Here is a 26,382-nt window from a genome sequence, read left to right on the forward strand (position 1 = left end):
CATTTTCAATGTCTTTCATACAGAATATATTAGTGCAAAATTTGCCTCAGCCTTCTTGTGCCCCACTGATTTTCAATTTATCAATAGTGCTGCCTGACTGAATTGTCAACCAGGGATTTTCATCATTTAATCAGTGTACCATTCATTTGAAAGCTATGTTTGAAAATTACTTTGTATACTTACATTCTTTATTTAAAGAATTATACTTCAAGGGTGATAAAACCCACATCCAGAAGTATATATTACAAAGCTAAGAGCCAAATAGCATATCTAGTTTTGAAGCAGACTGGCTAACACCAACATGAGATTACAGAATCTGCCCATCTCTTACCTAAAGAAAACAGTGAAAAACAATGGCAAAGATAAAGGCTTAAGAAATTTAGGGGGAATGAAGACCAAAATTTCAGAATAGAAAAGACGCTTCATTTGGAATTCAGGGCCCTAAGATTATCCCTGCAGCAAATACCTAAAAAGCTACCTATCCACAAAGTAAGAATGACAGAATGATTTCATTCATTGATGAGCAATGTTAGGAGTGTCCTGGCAAGAATGACCAGAAAAAGGAATAAGGAGAAAAATGAATCATCTTTTCAATTATCCCAGCCTATATTGCCACTGTAGTGCTTCTAGAGCTCTAGGGCGCCAAAGTGAAGCTGAGGATAGTTTTATCTTCCTTGAAAGAAGTGGCTTCAAAGTCTGCTGAAAATTTCAGATTCAGGCCTTTTCCTTCTTATCCTGAACCATCCTTTTATATACAATTTTTTCCATATAATTTAAATATAGATTCCAGAAATGCATGAGATTTAGCCAATGAGGTACTTACATTCACACTGTATGACATCTAAGTTAAACTGCTGAACAGCTCCCATGCTTATCTGTTTTAACTCACTGTCCAATAGCATCTGCATTAAGGATGTTGAGAGATGCTGGCAGGCTGACATGCAAGCGGTCTGGGCAACTTTCCCCTGTTTAAAACAAATATTAAAACCAAAATATAAATAAACATATATAAGCAAACACAGAAATATACCATAAAGCATCAGAAAAATTATATATCTGGGATTCTTTTTGTTGCCTTTCTGGGGGTACAACAGTGATTACTGGCCTTTCTATTTCTGTATTCTAAGCAGCTATGCATTTTAGTGTAAGAATTAAAATTAATATTTTTGTTTACTTGTCCTTCTCAGGACATAAATATCATTAAAGTTCTAACTTCACCCAGGAAAATTAAAAGACAAGTAAAAAACCCATGATTTATTATTAGAGCTCTTGAAATGTCTCAAGTATTTTTAAAAATACACATTAAAATATGGCATTCATGACAAAATAATTATACATTTTATTCATGTAATGTTCTTTAAGCTCTGCTTTGTATAATTAACCAAGCAAGAATAAAGGAAGTTAATAAACATTTTTTTATTTAGACCATACCTAAAATTAAAAATATACTTTGAGTCATAAGTCCTTCTAATCAGAATATCAGTCTGTAGCATAGCTTCAATTAGCTGGGGGGGCTTGCCTACTAATATGATTTCAAAATCATCTACAGATCTACATTTAGTTTTTAAATCACCTGGTAATTTAGAAGTATGTGGTTAAATAAATTATAAATACTTGTGGCTTTCTTTCACTACATATTATTATATAATATTTTCTACTATCATAAGCTCCTAAAAACTACATAAATTTTCACTGATAGCCTTAAGGCTATAATTTCTTAAAGATGGTAAAAATTTTAAGTTTTCATGTTTAGCCTCCAAATTACAATGTCACTTTTAGTATAAACTGTTTCTTTAAACAGATTTTGTATCCCAATTAAAAGTTTAAAATATTATAAAGACTCTTTCATGTATAGTTTTCCCGTGTAATAGTGCTTCTACTTTTGCTCTCTTCAATCACAATCATGTGATTTGGTGATGGACTGACTCCTGTGATAGGACTCAAACTTCTATGAAAATGGTCAGAAATAATGACATTTGGAAAATGCATCATGTTTTGCTTCATTTGCTTAATAAATATTTACTCAGTGCTATTTGATAATTGTGTTTTTTATTACTTTCACAAAGGCCAATAAAGCTACAAAATCATGAAAAAAACCCTCCTACACATAAATGTTTCACTAAATTGGTACAGAAATGTTTACAGAGTTTATCTATTAGAAGACAAACATAAATATGTTTTTAAGATGTTTATTAGAACATTTGTTCATTAAACTACACATTTAAAATCAGACTAGAAACAAAGCAGCTTTTATGAATGCCTTAGCATTTAGACCTCAGCAGTAAAAAACTGTATCTGAAATGGAATCTCAATTTCTTAATCAAAAACTTTAGAGATAAAAGCCAATGCAAACAATATATTTGACAGATACTGATGAACTGCCAAAAAAGAATGTAACAAACAATGCAAAACCCAGCATGCTTCAAGATCCCTCACACCCAAAAGGAATTAGTCTGGGAGACATGCAGCTCCATTCCCCAAGCACCATAATATCAATATGAATGGGAGGGGGACAAAAACATAGAAAAAGGAGAAATCAATGGCATGTAATTTAATTACAATGTAATAGGCTTGAGAATACTTAATGGAAATGTAATTTTGACCTAATGGAACAACTACTGCATTTTAGCTTTATGTACTTCTCCATCCAATCAGCTCCACGTCCTACTTATGCTGCCCCGGTAATACACCAACCGCAAAACAGATTAATAAATTGCTCCCTAAAATTACTATTATATTCATTTCATTAGTAAATATACTGCACAATGTAAGTGGTATAATTTTAAGGTGACATTTAAAATTCAACATGGGTTCAAATGCTATGAATCACTATATAATAGTAGTACTGGAGCCAAAAATGATAGTAAGAGTAGAGAAATACCGGCGATTCCATAAACTTGGTGGAAATAGGTAATGAAAACACATACACACGTACACACACACGTGTATGTGCCTGCGAATTTTTTAGCTTTTTGTTTAAACAACATATGTAATAATAAAACCCTAATACCAAATTTCTTCTGATGATGCATGTTAAATACAGGCTTATTGTTCTTAAAGATATAAGATTTAAATATTTGTAAAATATTTTATAAATCTTCTAATGAAATAAATTCACTAGTATCAAAGGTCTGGATTCTTTAAATATTTTAAACGTTATATTCTGTAAGACAATACATTTTTAACATGTTTATTTTCTAACTATAAAATGTGCACAAATATCCTTAAATCCATCTATCACTTACATTTAGAGAGAAAATGTTTAATGTTCCGAATACTAAAAAATACCTTTGGCAATTCATTTCTGATGCCTGAAGCCCTTGGTACACTTTGGTATAACCAAAAGTTCCCTTTCTGAACATTTTTATTGCTAATACTATGGACACTCTTAATAATATCATTTTCTAGAACACAAATAATCTAAGTACTTTTGCAATTATCTATTTTAACAAACAAAACAAATAATTAAGAAATTTCAAGCACCTAGAAATTTCTGCAGCCTTCATCTGAAAAATTAATTGCAACTACTATTAACATTTTTCTTCTCTTTAACACAAAGTTCAATAAATAAATAAAAACACCTGCCAAACTTTTAAAGGTAACTACTTTTTTACCCTCCTCTAACATTTTGCTGAAAAACAACTTGCAAAGAGAGAAAATCCTTAGACAAACTTCTTAGATTTCAAAGGAACTTGTAAAAGAGAATCTGCTGACATATTAGATCCTTTTTGCATTACCCAAAAGCTTTTCTTCTAAGAACAATTGTAGTAAGGAGACATTTGGCTCCTAGGAAATTCCCAAAGGGTCAACCATATGCATCCTTCCATGGCACCTTCACAGCGCTGCTTTCTAGATCCATGTCTCAAAAGCAGCTTTCATCATTTACTTGTGTGTCAGTCAATATGATTTATGGACTGCATTCAACAAAGTCAAAGCATATAGAATGAGAAATATGACTACAATCTGCTAATTTGTTTTGTATTGAGCCACTTAAGAGTCAAAGACCTGATGTCAGACTAAGACCAGCAACACAATTAACCAGTCGGTGACAGATTCATCCATCCTCCCTGCCAGGCTGTGCCAATCAAAGACAGCATGAGGCGACATTTGGTGAAATCAGTAAGAAAACTCATTCTCTAAGCAACCTATGTGAGACCTTGATTGACACTTTTTGAATTTAGTTTGTGGAACACAGCCACTCTTTACCCAATAGTCCCTCACTGCAAGCTGTGAAATAAGGCTTTTAATGCCAATCACAGGAACAATAAACCACAAACCACCAACCCTCAGTTTAAAAGGAAATCAAGAAAACACATCTGTTTGTATGTCAAGCCAAATTTCTAAAATAATTTACTATTACAGATTAGACTAAAGATACTCCCTCTTTCCTTTGAAACACCACAAAATGACATGGTAACAAAAATACAACAGATTTTATTAGATTATGGCTCAAAACTGTTTTGAGTAATGTTTAGATTATGGCTCAACACTGTTTTAAGTAATGTTTTGATAGATCTACTCTAATAATAGGAGAAATGTAGAATACTTAAAAACTAATTTGATACATTTAAATTTTCATTTGAAGTTTTCATTTCTGTCTCACCATTCTCTTATTTCAAAGATCTAATAAAAAAAGAAAGGTTTGATTTCAACAGTAATTATTTGAAAGCATTTTCCAATGCTGCTTTCATTCTCTCTCAACTACATTTAACATAAAAATGTGCTCTTGAAATCACAACCATTCTTTCTGTACTGGTCTCCCTTCCTTAATGATCCCAGGAGAATCCATTTTACTTTTTTTATATTCCAACAAAAGGGTAACTTTGCACAATAAACTAACTTCTTTTTTATTTAAGTAAAAAGAAATATATAGACTCAAATATTGTGCATTGCATTTATTATTCTTTAAATTGATAACAGATTTTGTTTTAAAAGGTTATGTAATTCTTGTTCAAAAAATCTGGAAAATTGAAATAAAATCACAGACTGTTTGAATATTAAATCTAATACTAACAAGAAAACTTATTAATTATTTCTGATTCTGTATGGCATTTTACAATTATTTAGGTTATTAATTTTTAAGCAACTTAAAGCAGTAAAATATCATATTATTCAAACTCACTGTCTCTCAGTTTGCTGCATAAATTTCACTTGAGAGTATGAAATAGTATTTTCAGAGGAAACGCAAAAGAAAAAGGGAAGCATTGATGAATTGGTCAGCGTCCTAAAGACCCACAATGTATATAGCTTTTTCTTAAGACAAACAGACTATAAAAGAGTGAGGTCTTACATCAAATGTGAAGTAAACACTAAAATTAGAAATAAATTCCTAATTGAAATCTGAAAACAGATGCCTAGTTGATAAGTAGGTATTTTAACTTAAGAAATTTATTATTTTTCCTTCTATTTTACATAAAAACCACTAATCTAAAGTTTTATTATGTAAAACTACATCCGGCTCTTATGTAAAGAACACTATTAAATAAATCAGGAAAAAACATCTAAAACATTAATATAAAACATGAAAATTTCCCCAAGATGACTTCACAAATGCACGAAGATTCTTCTATCTAGTAAAATAAGCAGACTGCTGTAGCACTGTCCTATATAAAAAGGACATGTCTCAGATTCCCAATTGGACAGAATGGATGAGTTATAAACGTTAAAGTATCAAGATGAATTCCTTCAGTGAGTTTTAATAACTTTAACACTATCTTGAAGACAGATTTTTGAAATTATGCCAAAAACACTCACAGGTCTATCAAAATATACTCAACTCTAAACACTTCCAACATTCTCCAAAATACTTTTTTTACACTTCTGTATTCCTCTCATATTCTTTCTGTCCCCACCTAAAGTAGCTTTAGCCCCAAAAGAGGTGGTTACCATATCAATTAACCATAATCGCCACAATGAAGTATGAATTCACATTCTCCCTTTTCAGGCTTTTCTCCTAACAATTCCCAATCATAAAGGATATGAGACAGTAACATAAATGCATACTCTTGGGGACACACACACACACAGATTAAATAGAACACAATTATCTTAAAGTTGGGGGGGGGCGGAATTTCTCCAAACTGGGAAAAATTTAGGATAGTTGCAATACATGGTAATTTCTCTTTCACTCAGAACTTCCTCATCCCAACCACTGGGCTCATCAAATTTTGGAGGCCTTTTAATTTTTTTTTAAATCTTTTTTATCCGAACTTTTATCCAGACTTTAATATTCAGGATTTTAGCTTTCTGCAAGTTTCAATGTTGATGTCATGGCAGCTCCATGCTATTTATCATTCTACCTTTAATAGGTGGAAGGAAAACACAAGGAGCAGCAGACCAATAAAAGCAATAAAAATTGCTTCTAAGCAATTGATAATATCAGAACTCAAGACAAAAATGGTGAAAGCTGCATGTACTTTTGCCCAGACTGGCAAGAAGAAGGAAGCTAGTTTATGATGTGTGGGAGCTGACAGGAATTATTCCTAACTCTTAAATCTACTTGATAATAGCAAATTGGGCAGCTAGGCATATGTTTAGGTAGGGAAGCAATAAAATATTAAGGCTCTATAACTCTTCTCACTTGGCAATTGTAAGAAAAGCAAGGGAAGTTAAAGATGAGCTGTAGGGGTGCCTGGGTGGCTCAGTGGGTTGGGCCTCTACCTTTGGCTCGGTAGTGATCTCAGGGTCCTGGGATTAAGCCTCGCATCAGGCTCTCTGCCCGGCGGAGAGCCTGTTTCCCCCTCTTCTCTGCCTGCCTCTCTGCCTACTTGTGAAAATGAAATCTTTTAAAAAAGAAAAAAAATGAGCTGTAATTTTCCTTGTGGAGACTCAGTACTACAGCTAAGCCACAGACTTAAGAGCAAAACACTGGAGCATCCCAGGAACTGTTCTAAAAGCAACAGCTCTGTAACAGCAGGGTCATATCCTCATTTCTTTACATAAGCAACCGGATCAGAGTATCAGGGCTATTTAATCATAAAATGTACTCGAGTTTGCAACTCTAGTACAATTTATAATTTACAAAGAATTTGCCAGAATTACTAAAATGCTAGACAATATAAGTAGTTTCCACATGATCACTAGTGAAATGGATAAATGTCACTTGAGCCAACTCTTATTAATATATGTAGCTAAAAAGCTGACATATCATAAATTCAGCCATATACATACAAGTATAATGCAGTGCAGACCTTTGTCATTCAAGGATTTAAATTTAGATTTTGACCTTTTAAGAATCTCAGAGTCCAGCACAAGTAGGGCTTCATCTGCTCAGGCAAGCATCCGCATAACATGCTCTGTGAAATGGGTATCAGCGGGTATCACTCAAGAGCCTGAATGAACAGTCCCAATCTCCCAACTCAAAGTGGCTTTGCTGTCTTCTGTTAGTTGACATGGATAAAATAACTTGTTAAGGTCTACACTTTTCAGTTACATTTCATAGCATTTTCTGAAAGAAATTACATGGCATAGCAGTATTTTCAAATTTGAAAGTGCTCAAAGTTTTGGGGTATACTCACTCAGAATGTCAAGGGCCTTCTGAACAAGTAATTTCATGGGGCTGTCCTAGACTGTGGGAATGGGATTGAGGTAGATACTTTTAGATTCACTTCCAGTTGAGAACTTTTAGATTCACTTCCAGTTGAGAAATGAGATTTTTAAAAGAATAAGGGAAATGTATCAAGTGGAGGGAAGATATATATTAAAACAAGATGAAACCTATACAAAGTAGGAAGGAGTGCTCAAGGCAAGTTATCTAATTACTATTTTTTTCCTAGAGACAATTTGCAAATGACATTCAACAATACTCTGAGAACGAAGAGTAAGTCCTTACAGACATCTATAGTAGGTCTTTGCCAACTGCTCCCTTCTTGTCTCCAAAAAATTGACAAAGGCTTTTAACCTCAGTGCTACCATTTAACACACTAATTTTCGTAAGTAAAAGATCTAAAAGAACATGACAGTGTTCCTACAATGCCTAAAGTCTCCTGAATGAAAGAAAAGGAAGGAATTAAAGATGTTGCTCATCTTCTGAATTCACTCCCTATATGTGATATTTGTCTGAACATGCTCCTTTGGTGGGATATTCCAAAGTCCAATCTCCTTAGCTTTCATATTATAGCACCTTACATAAGTTTTTTATAAATATATATCAGCACCTTGGCCTGCTGAATTTTGTTATCTCTGACCTGCAAACATACTGTAAATATAAATGCACCAAGGCTGTACCACCTCTCCCATGAGCTCTATCCTTACTCTTTTCCATTCCTGTTAGGCTCCATACAGGGAAGAAAAAAGAAAAACCGACTCTTTGGCATCACTGGACAGGGACTTGGACAGAAAATTTCCAGCTCCATCTTTCCTGACAATCCCCCATCTTTCTCTTCAGGGGATCTGATTTCCTTTCTTGCTGTCTTTATCTGCTCACAATAAAACACAATTCAAACTAGAAAAATCTCTTATCCACATATTTTAGTCCCTTTCCTTCTTCCCCAATTTCACCTTCTGTCCATTTAACTTGGGGGGGGTTATCTTTTATATTTTTCTTTCTATTGTGGAAAGGTTAAGGGGAAGATACCACTTGCATTCCTAGAACTTTACCATTCCTACCTGCAAAAACTCAATTAACTTTGTAAACATGAATTCTCTGTTGCTACCTGCTAGTAAAACTGCCAGATATTGCATTTCCATTTGTTTGTGGTACTGACTCTTCCTGTTTCTGAACGGCACTTTGTTCATAAACACAGCACCAATGAACTAGTCTATTTCACTGATAGCTGTTAAAGAGTAAAGTTACAGGATATTTGTAAGTGTGCATATGTATTCATGTACATACGTAAACATATAGTCCAAGGACTGATGATAATCCATTCTAATTATTTCCATTTATATCTCTTCCTGATCTGTTACTTATTCATCAGGTCTTAAGAGTTTTCTCCTAATCCACTAGCTTTCTACTAAGTCTCTCATGCTGTTTCCTTCTAAACTAAAAGAAGATTTCTGTTACTACTTCTTCCAATTATGGTCTCAATCAAAACGCTGTTTTCCACAACCTTTGACAGTGGGAAATATTAAGGTGTGCTATGCTACATACACATGTAAGACTTACAACTTAATGCAAGTAAATCTCTCACTAAGATTAGTCAGCATCAACTGAATAAATACTTAAAAGGACTAAAGTTATAAAATTCCACTATGTTTATTTCCAACTAAAAAGCAACGTTCTTTTTTTTTTTTTTTGCAATTAACTTACAGTAGTGAAAATCACTTAACTGTTTGAATACATTAACAAAAAGCTTAAGAAAAATATAGGGGTGACTGCCTGGCTCAGTCAGTGGAATGTGTAACTCTCAATCTCACAGTCATGAGTTCAAACCCCATGTTTGTTGTAGAATTTACTTAAAAAAATACATATTAAAAAAAGATTAAGAAAAAATATTAATTCAACTATTTTCCACTTTTTCATTTACATTCTCTCTCAAAGTTCTTTACTTCTCTTCAATGCACTGATATACTGTCAATGGTTTGTTCTTGTTGATTTTTATGTACTTGGAATTAACTTTTTATAAAGTATGGAAATAGGTATCAAAAATATCAGTAGAAATACTTCATTTATTGCCAGAGAAAGAACTATCTCATATAACTTTTTCTTTCTTTCTTTCTTTTTTTTAAAGATTTTATTTATTTATTTGACAGACAGAGATCACAAGCAGGCAGAGGCAGGCAGAGAGAAAGGAGGAAGCAGGCTCCCCGCTGAGCAGAGAGCCCAATGCGAGCCTCAATCCCAGGACCCTGAGATCACGACCTGAGCCGAAGGCAGCGGCTTAACCCACTGAGCCACCCAGGCGCCCTCATATAACTTTTTCAAAACACTGAACATTCAAGTGCCAAAGATTTTAAAATTTCTCATGCTAATTTATACAAAACTGATTCCCAAATCTATCTCTGCCTTTATAAATAAGAGAACAAGAAACAATTTGAGGGGTTTTTTTAGATAGCACAATTAGTATCACTTCTGAACATGACCTCTGTATTTTGAACACATACATGATTTTTCTGCAGGAACCCTGTTGTTAGCAAGCTTAACTGAATACTTAAAAATTACTATAGCAAATGAAGAAAAAGTTGAAGGGAAAGCCTGAGTGTGTGTCTCTTCAATGAGACAAAGTATTTGGCCTTAGTGCTGGGAATACACAAAGGTTATTTTGGTGCTATCAGGTCTTTTATTGTGTTTAAATCACCACTTAATTTATACATGTGAAGAGAGCTGTAGTTTGAAGTATTATGTCATTCTTTCATGGAGATGTGCAAGGAGATGTGCAAGGAAAGAATAAACATACAAATATTTCTAAACGGTATTGATGCCACCTTTACTAAATAATTTTCATGCATTTTCCAAATTTTTGCCTGTGAATAAGACTACAAACTTTCTCTTCAAAACTAGGAAATATTCGGGGCGCCTGGGTGGCTCAGTGGGTTAAGCTGCTGCCTTCGGATCAGGTCATGATCTCAGGGTCCTGGGATCGAGTCCCATATCGGGCTCTCTGCTCAGCGGGGAGCCTGCTTCTCTCTCTCTCTCTCTGCCTGCCTCTCCGTCTACTTGTGATTTCTCTCTGTCAAGTAAATAAATAAAATCTTTAAAAAAAAAAAAAACTAGGAAATATTCTATACGTCATAAATAAATTTGATTTAAAAATTCTGATTTGTGGGGCGCCTGGGTGGCTCAGTGGATTAAGCCTCTCCTTCGGCTCAGGTCATGATCCCAGCCAGGGTCCTGGGATCAAGCCCCACATCGGGCTCTCTGCTTGGTGGGGAGCCTGCTTCTCTCTCTCTCTCTTTCTCTGCCTGCCTCTCTGCCTACTTATGATCTCTCTGTCAAATGAATAAATAAAATCTTTTTTTTTAAGATTTTATTTATTCATTTGACAGAGAAATCACAAGTAGGCAGAAAGGTAGACAGAGAGAGAGGGGGAAGCAGGCTCCCCTGCTGAGCAGGGAGGCCGATGTGGGGCTCCATCCCAGGACGCTGGAATCATGACCTGAGCCAAAGGCAGAGGCTTAACCCACTGAGCCACCCAGGAGCCCCAATAAATAAAATCTTAAAAAAAAAATTCTGATTTGTGCAGCATATTTTTTAAGCTCTCTACCCATAAAATAAAATGACTTTTATAAAAGTCTATTTCTTTACCATTTCTCTCATGTTCACTTAAAAAATACTTATCAAGCAGTTCCTCTGTATAAAATATTGTTTAGGTGCTACAGAAGACACAATGAGTGGATAATAGTTTCTGACACAAGGGGATTAACTTCTAACAGCTGAAAGAAGTCAAGTCTTCAAACAGCTATAGTATAGGACAAAATATAAACAGTACTGTAAAAGTGGGACAAAGTATCCACATATGGTTAAGTGGAATTAGCAAATGTTTCACGAAGAGGTAGCATTAAAGATGCTTTTGGAAGAGAGTAAGGATTTTTGAAGCCAAGGTAAAAAATAAGAGATCCAGAACACAATGAATTTTCCACTTAGAATGCCCATGTTGAATAATGGTCAGAAATGTATCTGGAAAGAGGCTGAGATAATTTATTTTCATTAGCATGCAAAATTTTCACTTTAGATGAGCAAGAGACTGAAGCTTTTCAAAAGGGAAATATGGTTTGACTGTGCGCTAGCAAGAATAATCTGGCACTGGTATATATGATGAACTGAAATGAGGAGACACTACTGGCAGAGGCTAATTAGAAAACAATTATAATAACAAAAATCTGAATTTCAGTAATAGGAACAGAAAGGTTAGTAACATTTAAATTTCAAGTGCTAGATGAGACTTTTTTAAGGTAAGAACTTGTAATACTGCACATTCAGAAAAATCTGAGTTCTTATTCTGGTCTTCAAGAGCTTACAACTGGAGCTGGAATGGAGCAACAAACACAGTAAAATGCAAAACATGATGAGGCCATGAAAAAAAGGTAAAAGCTAAGGCAATTCAGGAGAGCAGTACAGGGTTTGGAGTGAAAAAGAAAAATCTGCAGAAGGTCATGAATCATACTGGGTTATGCAATGAGGTGGATTTCTACAAGTGGAGTTTAAGTTCAGATCCATAAAGAAAAGGCACTCAGGGAAAGCATAGTCTTAAAAGCAAGTAATAATAATAACTAATATTTTTTAGGGTTTATTATATGCCAGACACTTTCCTAAATATTTTATGTATACAATCTCATTTAACCTTCACAAAATTCTATAGGCCATATACTCTTATTGACCCTTATTTTATAGATGAGGAAAACATCTGCAAATTGTGCCATGCCATGCATGGAGGTGACCAGAGAGGTTTCTCGAAGCACTATACTCACCACAGATACACCATAATACTAACTTTTTCACAATCAAGTTCCAGAGAATCCTTCTGACTGCTTCACTAAAATAAGGACTATTACCTTCAAATGTAGGTATCTACAAAACTACAATCATATAAAAAAATATTTCCCAATTAGGATTTACTATAGGTAAATAAGCAGAGAAAAATAAGCCTGCGGGAAGTTCACTATTATCTGATTCACATGCTAGCTTTGGCTTGTATTTACTTACCGACATGGCTACATGATCAATGCTGTTAGTTTGAGAAGAAAGTCAGCCAGGCAATCAAATAAACACTGCAGTAGAAGCAGTGTTTAAAGTAGCAAAATACACTATAAAACAGCAAGCTGGCTCTGTATGTTTGCTATAATTTGAAGTCATTCATTTATAACATACATGTGAACATCATTTTATTTTGGAGATTTATGTGTTAATTTTTACATCCACACCAATCAGATAAATCCTCCTCCAAACTGTCTACTTAATCAAGTAGTTTAAAATACCAAGAACTTTTGCAGTCAGTAAAGGTCTGCTGAGCCAGCAAATTTAGAAAACACCAACTCTTTTATAGGTTCTTTGCTACAGAGCAGCTGTTCTCAAGTTTTAATCAAAAATACAGATTTCTAAGCTCTGGAAATTTTAATTCAGTTAGATCTAGAGCCAAGCACTGGAATTGGAATTGTTAATAAGTATCTCTTCCCGCAAATGATTTTATTTTTTAAGATTTTATTTTTTTTTACAAAGAGAGACATAGCGAGAGAGGGAACACAAGCAGTGGGAGAGGGAGAGAGAGAAAAAGGCCTCCTGACAAGCAGGGAGCCCGATGCGGGGCTTGTACCCAGGACCTGGGATCATGACCTGAACTGAAGACAAACACTTAACGATTGAGCCACCCAGGTGCGCCCCCCAGCAAATGATTTTAATATAAAAATAAATAAAATGTCTATTTTATTTTAAGATTTTATTTATTTATTTGACACAGAGAGACACAGTGAGAGAGGGAACATAAGCAGGGGGAGTGGGAGAAGGAGAAGCAGTCTTCCCAAGGAGCAGGAAGCCCAATGTGGGGCTTAATCCCAGGACACAGGATGCTTAAAGGCAGATACTTAAAGACTAATCCATCCAGATGCCCCTAAAGTGTCTATTTCTTTACAAATAAAAAACTGTTATGATTCTGAAGATGCTTAGAAAGGATAAGCCACTATGTTTCCACATAATCTGCCACTACAGCTTAAAAGAAAATAGCTTAAAAGAAAGATGACATGTTAAATTATCTTATAATTAATCACTTAAATGTATTCTCTTCCCAAAATGTGAATAACAGGTCAAAGCAAAAAAAACCAAATCACTGGTCTCAATTTAAATACATATATGCTCCTGCTGAAGTTCCATACTAAATATATAGTACTAGCTTACTCCTTTAAAATATTAGGGATTAATTAAATATTAATTCCTTAAAATAATAAAGATTAATAAAATTAAACTAAAATAGCCTGAAAATACTGTTTAATTTTTAAAAAATTATCTAATTTACTTTTCAAATTCTGATAATAAGCTATATAATATTTAAGCACTATTTTTTAAAGGAAAAAGATAGCTATCTGAAACATGAATTTAACCATATTATATTATTAAATCAATAAAATTCTAAATTTATTTATTAGTGGCAGCTGCACATCTGGTATAACATACTGATGCCCCTCTGTGTGGGAGGCTGTCTTCTTACCAAACACACAATGAGTTAAAAAAAAAAAAAAACCCACAATCAGGAATAGAGGAATAGCCAGCCTGATAATCTTAATTAACCCTAGTAAACAGGGGCTGGCAACTGTGTTAGCCAGACAATTCTCTCTTCTGAAAGACTGGATTAGACTCCGGATAATCTACAAGTCCTCTCTAAATTTAACTTCCAATAAAAGTCAGGCAATAACATGTAATATGAACACCATGCAAGTCATAGGACTTAGTATGCTTTCATCATAGTTCACATCATACCATTTTTATGATGGTATGATAGATCAATGTGATTCATTACCGTTATATATTTTTAAAATTAATATCCAAATAAGGAAAACCAATTTGTAAGCATATATTATGATTATGTTTTCACTAGATAAGCACTAAAGTACATTTAAAGCTGCTTGTGCCATGATTTAAAAACTATAATATTTATTTTTCATACTATTCTTTCTGGTGTCACATGAAAGAGAGGGTGATTAAAACCTCTGATTCTACAGTTGGCTATTAAAATTCTCCTTTACAATTTTTAGTTAAGTAAAAGGACATGTAAATGCATATACTTAACTCAAAAAGAAGTTTGAACCAAAGAATAAAGAACATAAAAGGGTAAGGCTAAAAGAGAAAATAAGGTGCCAGAATAAATTTATGTTAGGTTGGGACTTTACATCTGTATGAAATAATGATGCTGAGAAACATAATATTATATATAAGGGCCTTAGAAATGACCTAATCCAATCATTTTACTTCAAAGAGAAGGAAGCAGGTTGTTCAGAATCAAGATGGTAGACTAAGTTAATGTTTTTTCTCCACATTCACCCTGAGATACAAGTGAAATAAAAAGCACAGAATTGCAAAAAGGAATAAATTTTTAATAGCAGAGGAAATAATTTCTGGAAGACAGCACATGAAACAGAGAAGAGAAAGACACTGCCCATTATTTGCTAACAGGGAACTACAGTGGAGCTGAGAGCCAGCTGTGTATCAGAGGTCCAGAGATGGCAGGTGTGAAAGAGGACAGAAATGAGAAATGCGATGGAAAAATAGGGAAGATGATTAAAGATTTCTTGAACAACTATGTCAATGATCCCTTAACTAGAAAGTTAAGGCAATTCCATAATGAAAGAACACTTAGGGGAGAGCTGAAGGCTTCTGGTTATAGGCAGAATGAAAGAGGGAGGGAAGAAGGGATAGAGAGAGAAAGAATTCTGCTCATTCTGGCATGGTGTAGTGATAATGGAAAAAGAGGCAGAGAAAGCTACATAATTTATGGAGTTCAGTGCAAAAGGTGAATGTGGGGCCTTTTGTTTCAAAAATTATTAAGAATTCCAAGAAAACAACAACTGAGCACCAAATCACATACAGGAACCTTCTAAACTCAAGATTCCCTTTAACTGCAAAGGTCACACATACATGAAGTTGGTCCTGAAGAGAGGTGGCCATAATCTCATGGTTACCTCCATACCTTCTCACTCTAAGGGGAAGAATCCTAGGCAAAATGACCCCCAGTTCTTAAAAAACTCCTACTCAATTCCTACTCAGGAGAAAAGTGTACCAAAAAAACAGGGTATTTACACAGTAGTAAACTACTACCAATTCTCCAGGCCTTCTTTGTCAAAAGAGAATGAGCAAAATAAAGAAACCTATTTGAGGGTAACACAGATAATTAAAGAAACTGGAAATACCTATCCAAAAAAAAAACAAAACCAAAACCCTCTAATATTCAGGAAGATGTGAAAGGTAATATATCCATTTTATTTTTTTAAGGAACAGTACTCTATGACAAAGGAACACTTAAAAACAGAAGTGGTTAATAAGAAATTAAGAATTAAAGTATTTCACAGAAGGACTAAAAAATAAAATTGGGAAAATCTCCCAAAACATAGAACAAAAAAAGATAAGAGGTATGAAATGAAGGAGAGGATTAAAGACATAAAGAATCAATCTGGGAACTCAAACATCTAACAAAATGAGTCCAGGAAAGAGTGGAGAAGAAATGGAGGGAAAGAAATTATCTAAAAAATAATAGAATTTCCTTGCACTGAATAAGGACACAAAAATTTTTAAAGGGGTCACTGAGTAAAGAGTTAAGTGAATTAAATAAAAGCTCACATTTTTCAACATTTCAGAATATTAAGGATTAAAGAACATATCCTAAAACCTGAATGCCAAAATACAATGGAGAATGCCATATAAATTATCACGGAAAAAGCTAGTCAAACTAAAATTATACAACCAGCTAAACTATCATACATGAGGATAGGAGACACTCTATGGTATGTAAGGATTTAAATAGGAGGAAGTTATTGCAAAAAAAGTTTAGCAAAAAAAAAGAAAGTTTAGCAAAACCAACCAGTGGAGCAATAAAAACATGCAGAATCCAGGAAACAGTTACCCACCCACAAAGCAGAGAAGGAAAAATGCCAGGTTAACAGCTACACAGCAATTCTAGAGAGCAACTGGCACGAATTAGAGACAAAGACCTCAGTAGTTGCCAAAAGACAGTAGATGAAGAACTAATAAAGTGAAAGGTTGGGAAGCTCATATCTTTGTCTTATAAAGAGTTAGGATATTGACTAAAGTAGAAGGAACAAGAAAATAGGAATATAAATATTTTATATAAAGAAACAATAAATAGAATAAAACATAATGTAACAATCAATGGGAGAAATAGGGGAAAGGAGATGTTGCTACGCATGCCTATCTTTCATAGTAGGGAATCACAAGTCTCTATTTTTAAAGGTAACCACCAGAATGCAAGCTGGTGTAGTCATTCTGGAAAACAGCATGGAGGTTCCTCAAAAAGTTGAAAATAGAGCTACCCTATGACCCAGCAATTGCACTATGGTATTTACCTTAAATATACAAATGTAGTGATCCAAAGGGGCACGTGCACCTGCATGTTTTTAGCAGCAATGTCCACAGTAGCCAAACTATGGAAAGAACCTAGATGTCCACCAACAAATGAACAGATAAAGAAGATGTGGTATATACAAACAATGGAATACTATGCAGCAGCCATCAAAATAAATGAAATCTTGCCATTTGCAATGAAATGGATGGAACTAGAGGATATTATGCTGAGCGAAATAAGTCAATCAGAAAAGACAATTACTGTACGATCTCTCTGATAGGAATTTGAGGGGCAGGGTGGGGAGTTTGGGGGGGTAGGGAAGGAAAAAATGAAACAAGATGGGATCGAGAGGGAGACAAACCATAAGAGACTCTTAATCTCACAAAACAAACTGAGGGTTGCCACGGGGAAGAGAGGTAGGGAGAGGGTGATTGGGTTATGGACATTGGGGAGGGTATCTGATATGGTGAATGCTGTGAAAGTGTTAAGTCTGACAATTCACAGACCTATGCCCCTAGGGCAAATAATACATTATATGTTAATAAAAATAATAATAATTTTTAAAAGGTAACCACCAGAAGAAATAAAAACATATGGTGAAAAACAGCAGTCTGGGAGAGTGGAAGTGGGTGTGAGGAAAGAGCAAGGAGAGGGGCTCCTTCCCATCCCAAACTATTCTGGACTATTTGACTTATTTCTACGTAATGGAATAAAAGTAAATAAAATAAGCTTTATTTTAGGCTCTATGAAATAAAACAGACATTAACAAATTAATTCAGAATTTGCATGATTTGTCTATTTTTACAGCTGGTTAATTGGAAGAATCAGGCCCAGACCCCAAATCTTAAAATTTCAATACAGTGCTGCATCTTCAAAAAAAATGTTTAAGGAGAGAAAAAAAATTTTTTTTGTAAGGTAAACTCTATGCCCAATGTGGAACTTGAACTCATGACCCCAAGATCAAGAGTCACATGCTCTACATAATAAGCCAGCCAGGTGCCCTAAGGAGAAAATGACTTTTAAAGTCAGATACTGTCTGCTTCTGACCAAATCATGTATCTTCATTTGTTATTGGATATATATTTGTTTCTTGCTTAAAGAAAGCATGTTTCAAAATTATATATGCAAATTAAAGACTGGTGCCACCAGATACTTTTAGTAGGGAAGGAAACTATGGCTCTAAGCATAAAGAATTTACAAAGGATACTAAATTAGGCCATTAATAAAACACTTTTGCCTGGAAGCAAAAAATTAAGCCAAAGGTAAAACCCTTCAACACCTTAAAAGGAACTAGATAGTGAAATAGATACAGAATTTAAAGATCAAATGATATTTCCCTGTTTTGAAACTAATTTTTACTATAATTTTTTATTATACATATATTCAGATTTATTTCTTGAGTTAACCAAAAATAAATCATTTTTCTTTGGCAATGTGATTTTAAAATCTGTACCATATTTAGTGCTATGCTAGTAAATGTTTAACAATCATTCTCTGGGGAAAAAGCCTTCATTCATAAGATTTGCTGATTGCCATGTTCTACTTACTCCTACCTATGGCTACCAATGTGATGTCACTGAATGAACAGCTGAGAAGAAATGTGCATAACAGGCTCTAATACTAATTCCCACCACTATTTTAAAGCCATTTTCTCTCAGTAGGAAGGCATCTCTAATCTTGGAGTAAAAGATATGGAGAGAAATGATTGTATTAATAGATGTTCTTTGATTTTTAAAAAGATTTTATTTATTTGAGAGAGACAGTGCCCGACAGTGCACGCATGTGCATGAGCACAAGCAGGAGGAGGGGTTGAGGGAGAGGGAGAAGAAGACTCCCTCCTTAGAGCCCGCCACCCGCCACCACCACAGGGCTTGATCCCAGGACCCCAGATCACAACCTGAGCCGAAGACAGATGCTTAACAGACTCAGCCACCCAAGCACCCCAGTAGACATTCTTTTTAATAAACATCTTTTTAGGCATCTATTCTGTAATAAAGATGCCAAAGATAAACTCATTATTCCTAAAAATCACGTGTACTTTTTTTTTTTATTATTCATCACAAGACTTCTCTTCATGCAGAAAACCAAAAGTGAAGCATATTTGATAGCAAAGGAGGGGTGCCTGGGTGACTCGGTTAAACGGCTGCCTTCAGCCTGGGTCATGATCTCAGGGTCCGTGATCGAGTCCCATATTGGGTTCCCTACTGGGTCTGCTTCTCCCTCTCCCTCTGCTGCTCTCTTGCTTGCACTCTCTCTCAAATAAATGAATTTAAAAAAAAAAAAAGTGAAGGAAAACATCTTTCTTGGAAGAAAAGTTGGTGCTTACAGTTGACACAAACAAGATTAGTTTTTTTTTTAACAACTCTAGAGTAACAGCAAATGTAAGCACAGAAAATTACATTATCGCTAAAAATAAAATAGAGTTCTGAGAAGGGAAGAAATATGAGCAAACTGAATCATGATTATATGATCTTCTATTTACTTCAATTGTAAAAGATAATCATGTTAGTATAAAATTTGGATAAACTGGGTCCCCTTTGCAAATACACATGAAGAATTTAGAGTCATTACCATTTGTACATACCCTTTAGTGGTTATAAGTCAGTAAAATACCTTTATTGAAACAAACATATAATTATTGTTATTTATGAAAAAAAATAAATAAAAAACAACAAAAACAACAAAAAAAACCATATAATTATTGTTATTTATGAAGAAAGGAAATGTTCATTGTTCTTTCTAGAAGCAGACCAGTATTGGGTCTTAAAACAGTACATTCATAGTAAAATGTTACAGAGTTCCATTTGGCAGTTTTCATGAAGAATAAATAGGTATGTTCAAATTGCTCAACAACCTCTTCTATTTACATATGTATAAGTGGTGAGTGAATATTTAATGCTTTTAAAAATATCTTTGGTTTTAAGTTTCCTAGCTAATACAAAATCTTATTTTTAAAAAAACAGAACTTATGTTTAAATTAGACTTAAAAAGTCTCATAATTGTATAGAAGAAAATGACTTGAAAATATGAAAGAAAATACATGCCAAAATGTTAACAGTGGTTACCCTTTAACAAGTTAACAGGTAATTTTTATATCTTCTAGACTTAGTTGTATTTTCTACTGTAAAGGAAAAAAAAATACTAGAAAAAAATGGTTACTTACACATCTGAAAGAGTAAAAACTGCTGATTTCAAGAATATTAATTTAGGGATGCAATAATATTTACTTCATGTACTAATTAATCAGACTTCACTAGCATCTGTTAGCCATTATAAGCAGGACACTCAAGTTACAATTATTCACCTAAATATGCTTTATAAAGTGAGTATCTTTCACAAAGTTTTTTTTTTTTTTTAAAGATTTTATTTATTTATTTGACAGACAGAGATCACATGTAGGCAGAGAGGTGGGGGGTGAGGGGGAGCAGGCTCCCTGCTGAGCAGAGATCCCGGTGCGGGGCTCGATCCCAGGACCCTGGGACCATGACCTGAGCCAAGGGCAGAGGCTTTAGCCTACTGAGCCACCCAGGTGCCCCAAGAGTGGACCTTTTAAACTATGTGTTCTGTCTTAGGAACTTTTTAGGGTTGGGGGATGTGAAAGAGTCAGTTTTATCCCACAGATTCAACTTCTGCGTACAACTACTTGCACTAATGACCAATACTTGCACTATTTGGAAGAGTGGCCTTTGGTTCCCCAATCCCACTGATGCTAACTCACTGCATTACCCCGAAAAATGTCAAAACTAGGATAGATGGGGAACATGGCCACTACCTAACTCTTCATGTCTAAGTGGGATAGCTACTTCTGCTTAAACTGACTGACTTGGGACTATATGTGATAAATAATCTCCTGAAGCTTCTTTGAGAATTGAAGGAGTCTAGAACTGGCCTCACCCTCCATCTGGGTCCAAAGGTAACCTGAAACTAAGGAATTACTTGCAGCTTAAAACACTGAAATGGAGGTGATTGGGTGGCTCATATCAGTTAATGTGATTTTGGCTCAGGCCACGATCTCAGAGTTGTGAGATCAAGTCCCATGTCGGGATTCTCCCTCTCCTTCACTCTCCACCCCCCATGCTCTCCCTCTCTAAAAAGAGACAACAAAAAACATTAAAATAAAAATGATAGCTTACATAACATACACTGCTTAGAAAAATAATGCATTTAATAATACTGTCTTTGCTCTTTGCTTAAAAGAAAACAATACAGTCCAATATACAATTTCAGTGTTCAGAGAATTAATACACTAAACCACAGCATAATTGTCAATGCTGGCTAAAACTTATTATAGTTAATAACTTAATATTTTTGCTTGGGAAATATGTTTCTAGTTTATTCCATGAATGAGAATATACTGTTGTTAGGTCCATTTTCTGTTATCTTAGCTATGAACTGTAATTTTCTATTTATTTGATCATGCTCTATTATTTATTATTGTATTTGTTGGCCTGCATTTTATAAAAGTTCATTTCCTTTACAGAAAAACTCTTGTTAGATGACATAAAAATCCAAAATGGCTTATGAAGAATCCCCTAAAACTAAACAAAATATCATTACTAGATTATGAGTGGTCCAGCTAGGCCAGGAGTCTGTCTTTCTCATAAGGTGTACTGTAGTCTGGATTTCCTCCCAGACTTTAGCTTCTTGAAGTGAGGTTTATTTGTCCTAGCCATTTCTAACATATAAAATCTCTTAATTAACCCAAATTATGCACAAAACTCCTACACATCTCATTGTGCCAAGCTGTGAAACACATACTACAACATAAAAATACGGTATGTGTATATCTGTGTGTATGTGTGTGTACACACATACATTTATTCTTGTAGATTGCTTTTGGCTGGAGATGTATACTGACAACATGAATTCAAATTAATTCAACAATTATTTAATACCTACTGTATGAGAAATACTTCTTTAGAAATTAGTTGAAATAAGAATTAAGCATATATACAGATTCCCTTTTCAACACAAGGACAGCAGTAGGAATGTAATATAATCCCTGGGTAAGCTTCTAAAAGTTCTTTGGCACAGATCCACTATTAAAATCTCTTTAGGAAATTCTTCTATTTATTTTTTAGTAACACCTGCTTTCAACTATTCTAAATGGCTCTTTGGAACAACTCACGATGGAGAAAGAGTAAAAATATGAGGAGAATAACTTTTTTTTTAAACAGGAGAGATGGTTGGAGGCAGTCAAACAGGCTTGAGATTAAATACTCTCTTTTTCTGTTCAGTTACATCTTATTTTTCTTTTCTTTCTACATTTTATTATTTTAAACCAGGTTTGCTTTTTCCCTTTTGTTCCCCTTGTGTTCAGCTACATCTTATGAAATAAAAAGGTCAACAAATTTTTCCTTATTTTATTTGTATAAAAACTACTCCACTCATGTTTTAACTGTAGTTCTATTATTTTTGAATATACCTAATGAAAACATGTTCACCCCAACATAATGTCTTCAGTCTGCATTCCTCATCTGAAGAATCCAGTGTTCCAGACTATTCATACGCAAATGTCCCTGCTATTTACACACATATTTTTAATGTTTCATCAACAGATTATTTAAAATGTAGATGCACTATGATTATATATCAGGAGAGAACAATGTTCCAGTTTTATTGGCCTTTCTAACTGGAAAAGTCATTGATTATATGGACTTTTATGAGAAATACTCGTATTAGAGTTTATTTCAGTTTAAGTCTACATTGAATTTCAGGGTTTTGTTTTGGTTTTGAAACAGAGTTGTAGTCATTTTGGTTAAAAATAAAGTAAATTAAAACTTGAAACAACTAGCTAAGTTAGAAGTCTTCACAAATGGATTTACAAGAACGGAAAGAAAATATTCAAGCTAGGAAGTTGGTTTGAACAAGTAAACCTCAAACTAAGATTAAATTCTAAAATATCTTTAGTAAGCAAAATTATAATATTTTGAAATTTTTTTATACTTACAGGCAAATGAGTAAACACTTGAAAGATGCTTCTCAAAAAATTAATAAGATCCATTAAATAACCACTAGCTCTTCCATCTGGCTCAGACATTGTCCAGTCATAATCAGCAAGCTGAACAAATTCATCAATTTTTTGATTAAGCTTAGTATATATTTCTCCTTCTGCTGCATGTCGAGCATCCTGACAAGGGACAAAATAATAAAAAACAAGAAATAGTTATAGAAGCAAATAACAGAAAAAGCTTTTTTAAAATTCTAAAATTTATTGGGGTGTCTGGGTGGCTCAGTGGGTTAAGGCCTCTGCCTTCAGCTCAGGTCATGATCCCGGGGTCCTGGGATTGAGCCCCACATTGGGCTCTCTGCTCAGCGGGGAGCCTGCTTCCTCCTCTCTCTCTGCCTGCCTCTCAGCCTACTTGTGATCTCCGGCTGGCAAATAAATAAATAAATAAATAAATAAATAAATCTAAAATTCTAAGATTTATTTTATATTTTTCCATGGTCTATTATCTTAGTCATTTATTTGAAGTCCAAGAAAACTGTTGGTTTTTTGGTTGATAATATTCTACTTGACTGACACCACTTTTTCTCCCTAAACTCAATGTCACCTTTTCATTTTTATGTGGTAGGATAATTTAGTTATTAATTCTGAATTGTTCTCAGAGCTTTAACAGTTTTTAGGAAAAATAGAAGTGAAAAAAGCAGAAATTGTCAAGAACACAGAAAACCACCCCTGTCCACTGACTGAGAAAAATAAGGTTGGGTAGTCACAGAAGAAATGGAATAGTTGCTGGTGTTTTAAGTTAAAGAGGGAAAAAAGAAAAGAAAGAGATAGTTAACTTCTCAGAGGAGGAACAAAGAAAGGATGGAAGTGATGCCAAAACACCAGAGTAAAGATCTCCAAACATTCTTCCCTCCATAAAAGCAACAAGAAAACTAGCAAAAATTGTCAAAATCAACTTTTCCAGAACTCTGAAAATTTATTCAAAACTTGCTGCAATCTAAGCAGTGTTCATTCAAGAAAAAAAATACAGCTGCATCTTGGTAAGAGATGCAGGGTTTTAATGTGCCCTTATTTCCATTCTTCCTCCCCTGTTCCAGATCTATAGTATCCTTGAAAATCAACATCCCACAACTGTGGTAAAAACTAACAGCCTGACAGTCATCAAATGGGGCCGAACGGGGTTGGAGCGCCTTCAAAACCACATCCCATGAACACTGAAAAGAATTTTTAAAAAATTTAATAAAAAAATACACATTCCCAGAGAATTATCATTATTTCAACTACCTAATGTTCCCTGGAAGACCCCACTTACAGGGATGTCTTTATTCGATTTAAAATGGGGCCTGTCCAGTGCAAAAAGTCTTTTCTCTGAGGACATTTGTTGAAAATAACTGAAGGCAATTGTTTAACATCACAAATGCCTAAGGCAGTACATTAACAGGGCATACAATTAGCTAACTAAAAAGTAAAAAGAAAAACTGGGGAAAGAGATATCCAGAGCCTCTGAAAGGCTCTGACATATTCCTGGGACTCTAGAAGGGTATGTACCTGTGTGGGGTTGTGCACAAACTCAGAAAAGACCACGGTCCGGAAGCAGAATAAGGCTCTAAACTCTCATCTATGACTGACCTTGAAGCCCTGTGTAAGCAGGAAGTAAAGGCAAGAACAGACTTGTCAAATGCCTGAGTGTTGAAGGTATGCCCCAATACACACACAGAGTTCTTCAGAAAAGACTGGGGAACTTATTGGTTCCAGGCTTTTAAGAAAATCTGTGTCCAATCATTAGCTCACCACAAAGCTAACCAAACAAAGACTTCCATGGTCACAGAGGAAAAAGAATACAGACTTTATAGAATTAATGCAGAAAAGTCACAACCAATCAACCACCAGGAAAAAAACAAACCACCTTGGGAAAAGAGGAGAATCCGATTTCCAGAATTATCATAATATATTATTTAAGTGTCTTATTTTCAACAAAATTTGTAAGTCACACAAAGTAACAAGAAATTATGACCCATATACAGGCAAAAAGAAAAAACAAAAAACAAAAAACCATCAACAGAAACTCTTAACTGAGGAGGTAGTCATCAGACTTGTAAGACAAAAGATTTCTTTTTAAAGATTTATTCATTTTGGAGGTGCCTGAGTAGCTCAGTTGGTTAAAGTGGCTGCCTTTGGCTCAAGTCGTGATCCTCGGGTCCTGGGATAGAGCCCTGCATCAGGTTCCCCGCTCAGCTGAAAGCCTGCTTCTCCCTCTCTCTCTGCCTGCTGCTCTGCCTACTTGTGCTCTCTAGCATTCTGTCAAATAAATGAATAAAATTAAAAAAAAAAAAAAACCTATTCTCTCTCTTTTTTTTGAGAGAGAGAGGGAGAGAGAGAGTGTGCTTGAGTGGGGTGGGGAAAAGGAAGGGGAGGCCGGGGCCGGCAGAGGGAGAGGGGAAGCTGACTGACTACCCATTGAGCAGGGAGGGTCATGACCTGAGCTGAAACCAAGACTCGGACGCTTAACCAACAAAGCCGCCCAAGTGTCCCAAGACAAAAACTTTAAATCAGCGATTTAAAATATGTCCAAATACTACAGGAAGCTACATCTAAAGAACTAAAGGAAAGTACAGCAATGCCTCAAAAAATAGAACATAAATAAAAAGACAGAAATTTTTAAAAAAGAAACTCTGCAATTGAAAAGCACAATAAATGAAATGAAAAGATTATTATGGGGTTCAACAGACTTAAGTAGGCAGAAAAAAAAGATTTCATCAACAATATAAACAAACTAGACTTAACAGACATCCACAGAATATCCCACTCAAATACAGCAGAGCACACATTATTTTCCAAGTGAACATGGGATGCTATCCAGAATAGGGCATATGTTAGGCCATAAAAAAGCCTTAAAAGGACTGAAATCATACAAAGTATGTACTCCAAACACAGGAGAATGAAATTAGAAATCAGTAACATTACAGAAGAGAAGGGTGTGGGGGGATGAGGTAACCAGGTGACAGATATTAAGGAGGGTATGTGTTGTGAGGAGCACTAGGTGTTATATGCAACTAACAAAACATTGAACGCTACATCAAAAACCAATGATGCACTATATGTTGGCTAACTGAAAATAAAAATAAAATAAAATAAAATAAAATAAAAATGATGAAAAAACACTAGGATATCTGAGAAATTCACAAAAATGTGGAAATTGAACATTAGATTCCATTAAATAACCAATGGGTCAAAGGAGTAATCAAGATCAAAATGAGGAAATATTTTGAGGTAAAACAAAAACAAAACAAAAACAATACCAAGACTTACGAGACTTAATGAAAGCAGTACTTAGAGAAAATTTACAGTATGCACGCTTATTTTATAAAAGAAAAAAGACCTCAGGGGCGCCTGGGTGGCTCAGTGGGTTAAGCCGCTGCCTTTTGCTCAGGTCATGATCTCAGGGTCCTGGGATCGAGTCCCGCATCAGGCTCTCTGCTCAGCAGGGAG

The 26,382-nt window shown here is 34.7% G+C and overlaps 1 protein-coding gene across 4 annotated transcripts in view; it reads right to left on the reverse strand.

Moving 5' to 3' along the window:
- The window catches only part of EXOC6 (exocyst complex component 6), a 252,592-nt gene that overhangs the window by 62,120 nt on the left and 164,090 nt on the right, over positions 1 to 26,382 (reverse strand). For all 4 annotated transcript variants that reach the window (XM_004749653.3, XM_004749654.3, XM_004749656.3 and 1 more), the window contains 2 exons: positions 22,894 to 23,073; positions 824 to 965 (listed from right to left, as the gene is read on the reverse strand). In XM_004749653.3, coding sequence (XP_004749710.1) covers positions 824 to 965; positions 22,894 to 23,073 — 322 coding nt within the window. The remainder of the gene's footprint in view (positions 1 to 823; positions 966 to 22,893; positions 23,074 to 26,382) is intronic.

This window comes from Mustela putorius, unplaced genomic scaffold (genome assembly GCF_011764305.1).
Source record: "Mustela putorius furo isolate JIRA1106 unplaced genomic scaffold, ASM1176430v1.1 tig00003909_pilon_pilon_pilon, whole genome shotgun sequence".
Lineage (NCBI taxonomy): Eukaryota > Metazoa > Chordata > Mammalia > Carnivora > Mustelidae > Mustela > Mustela putorius.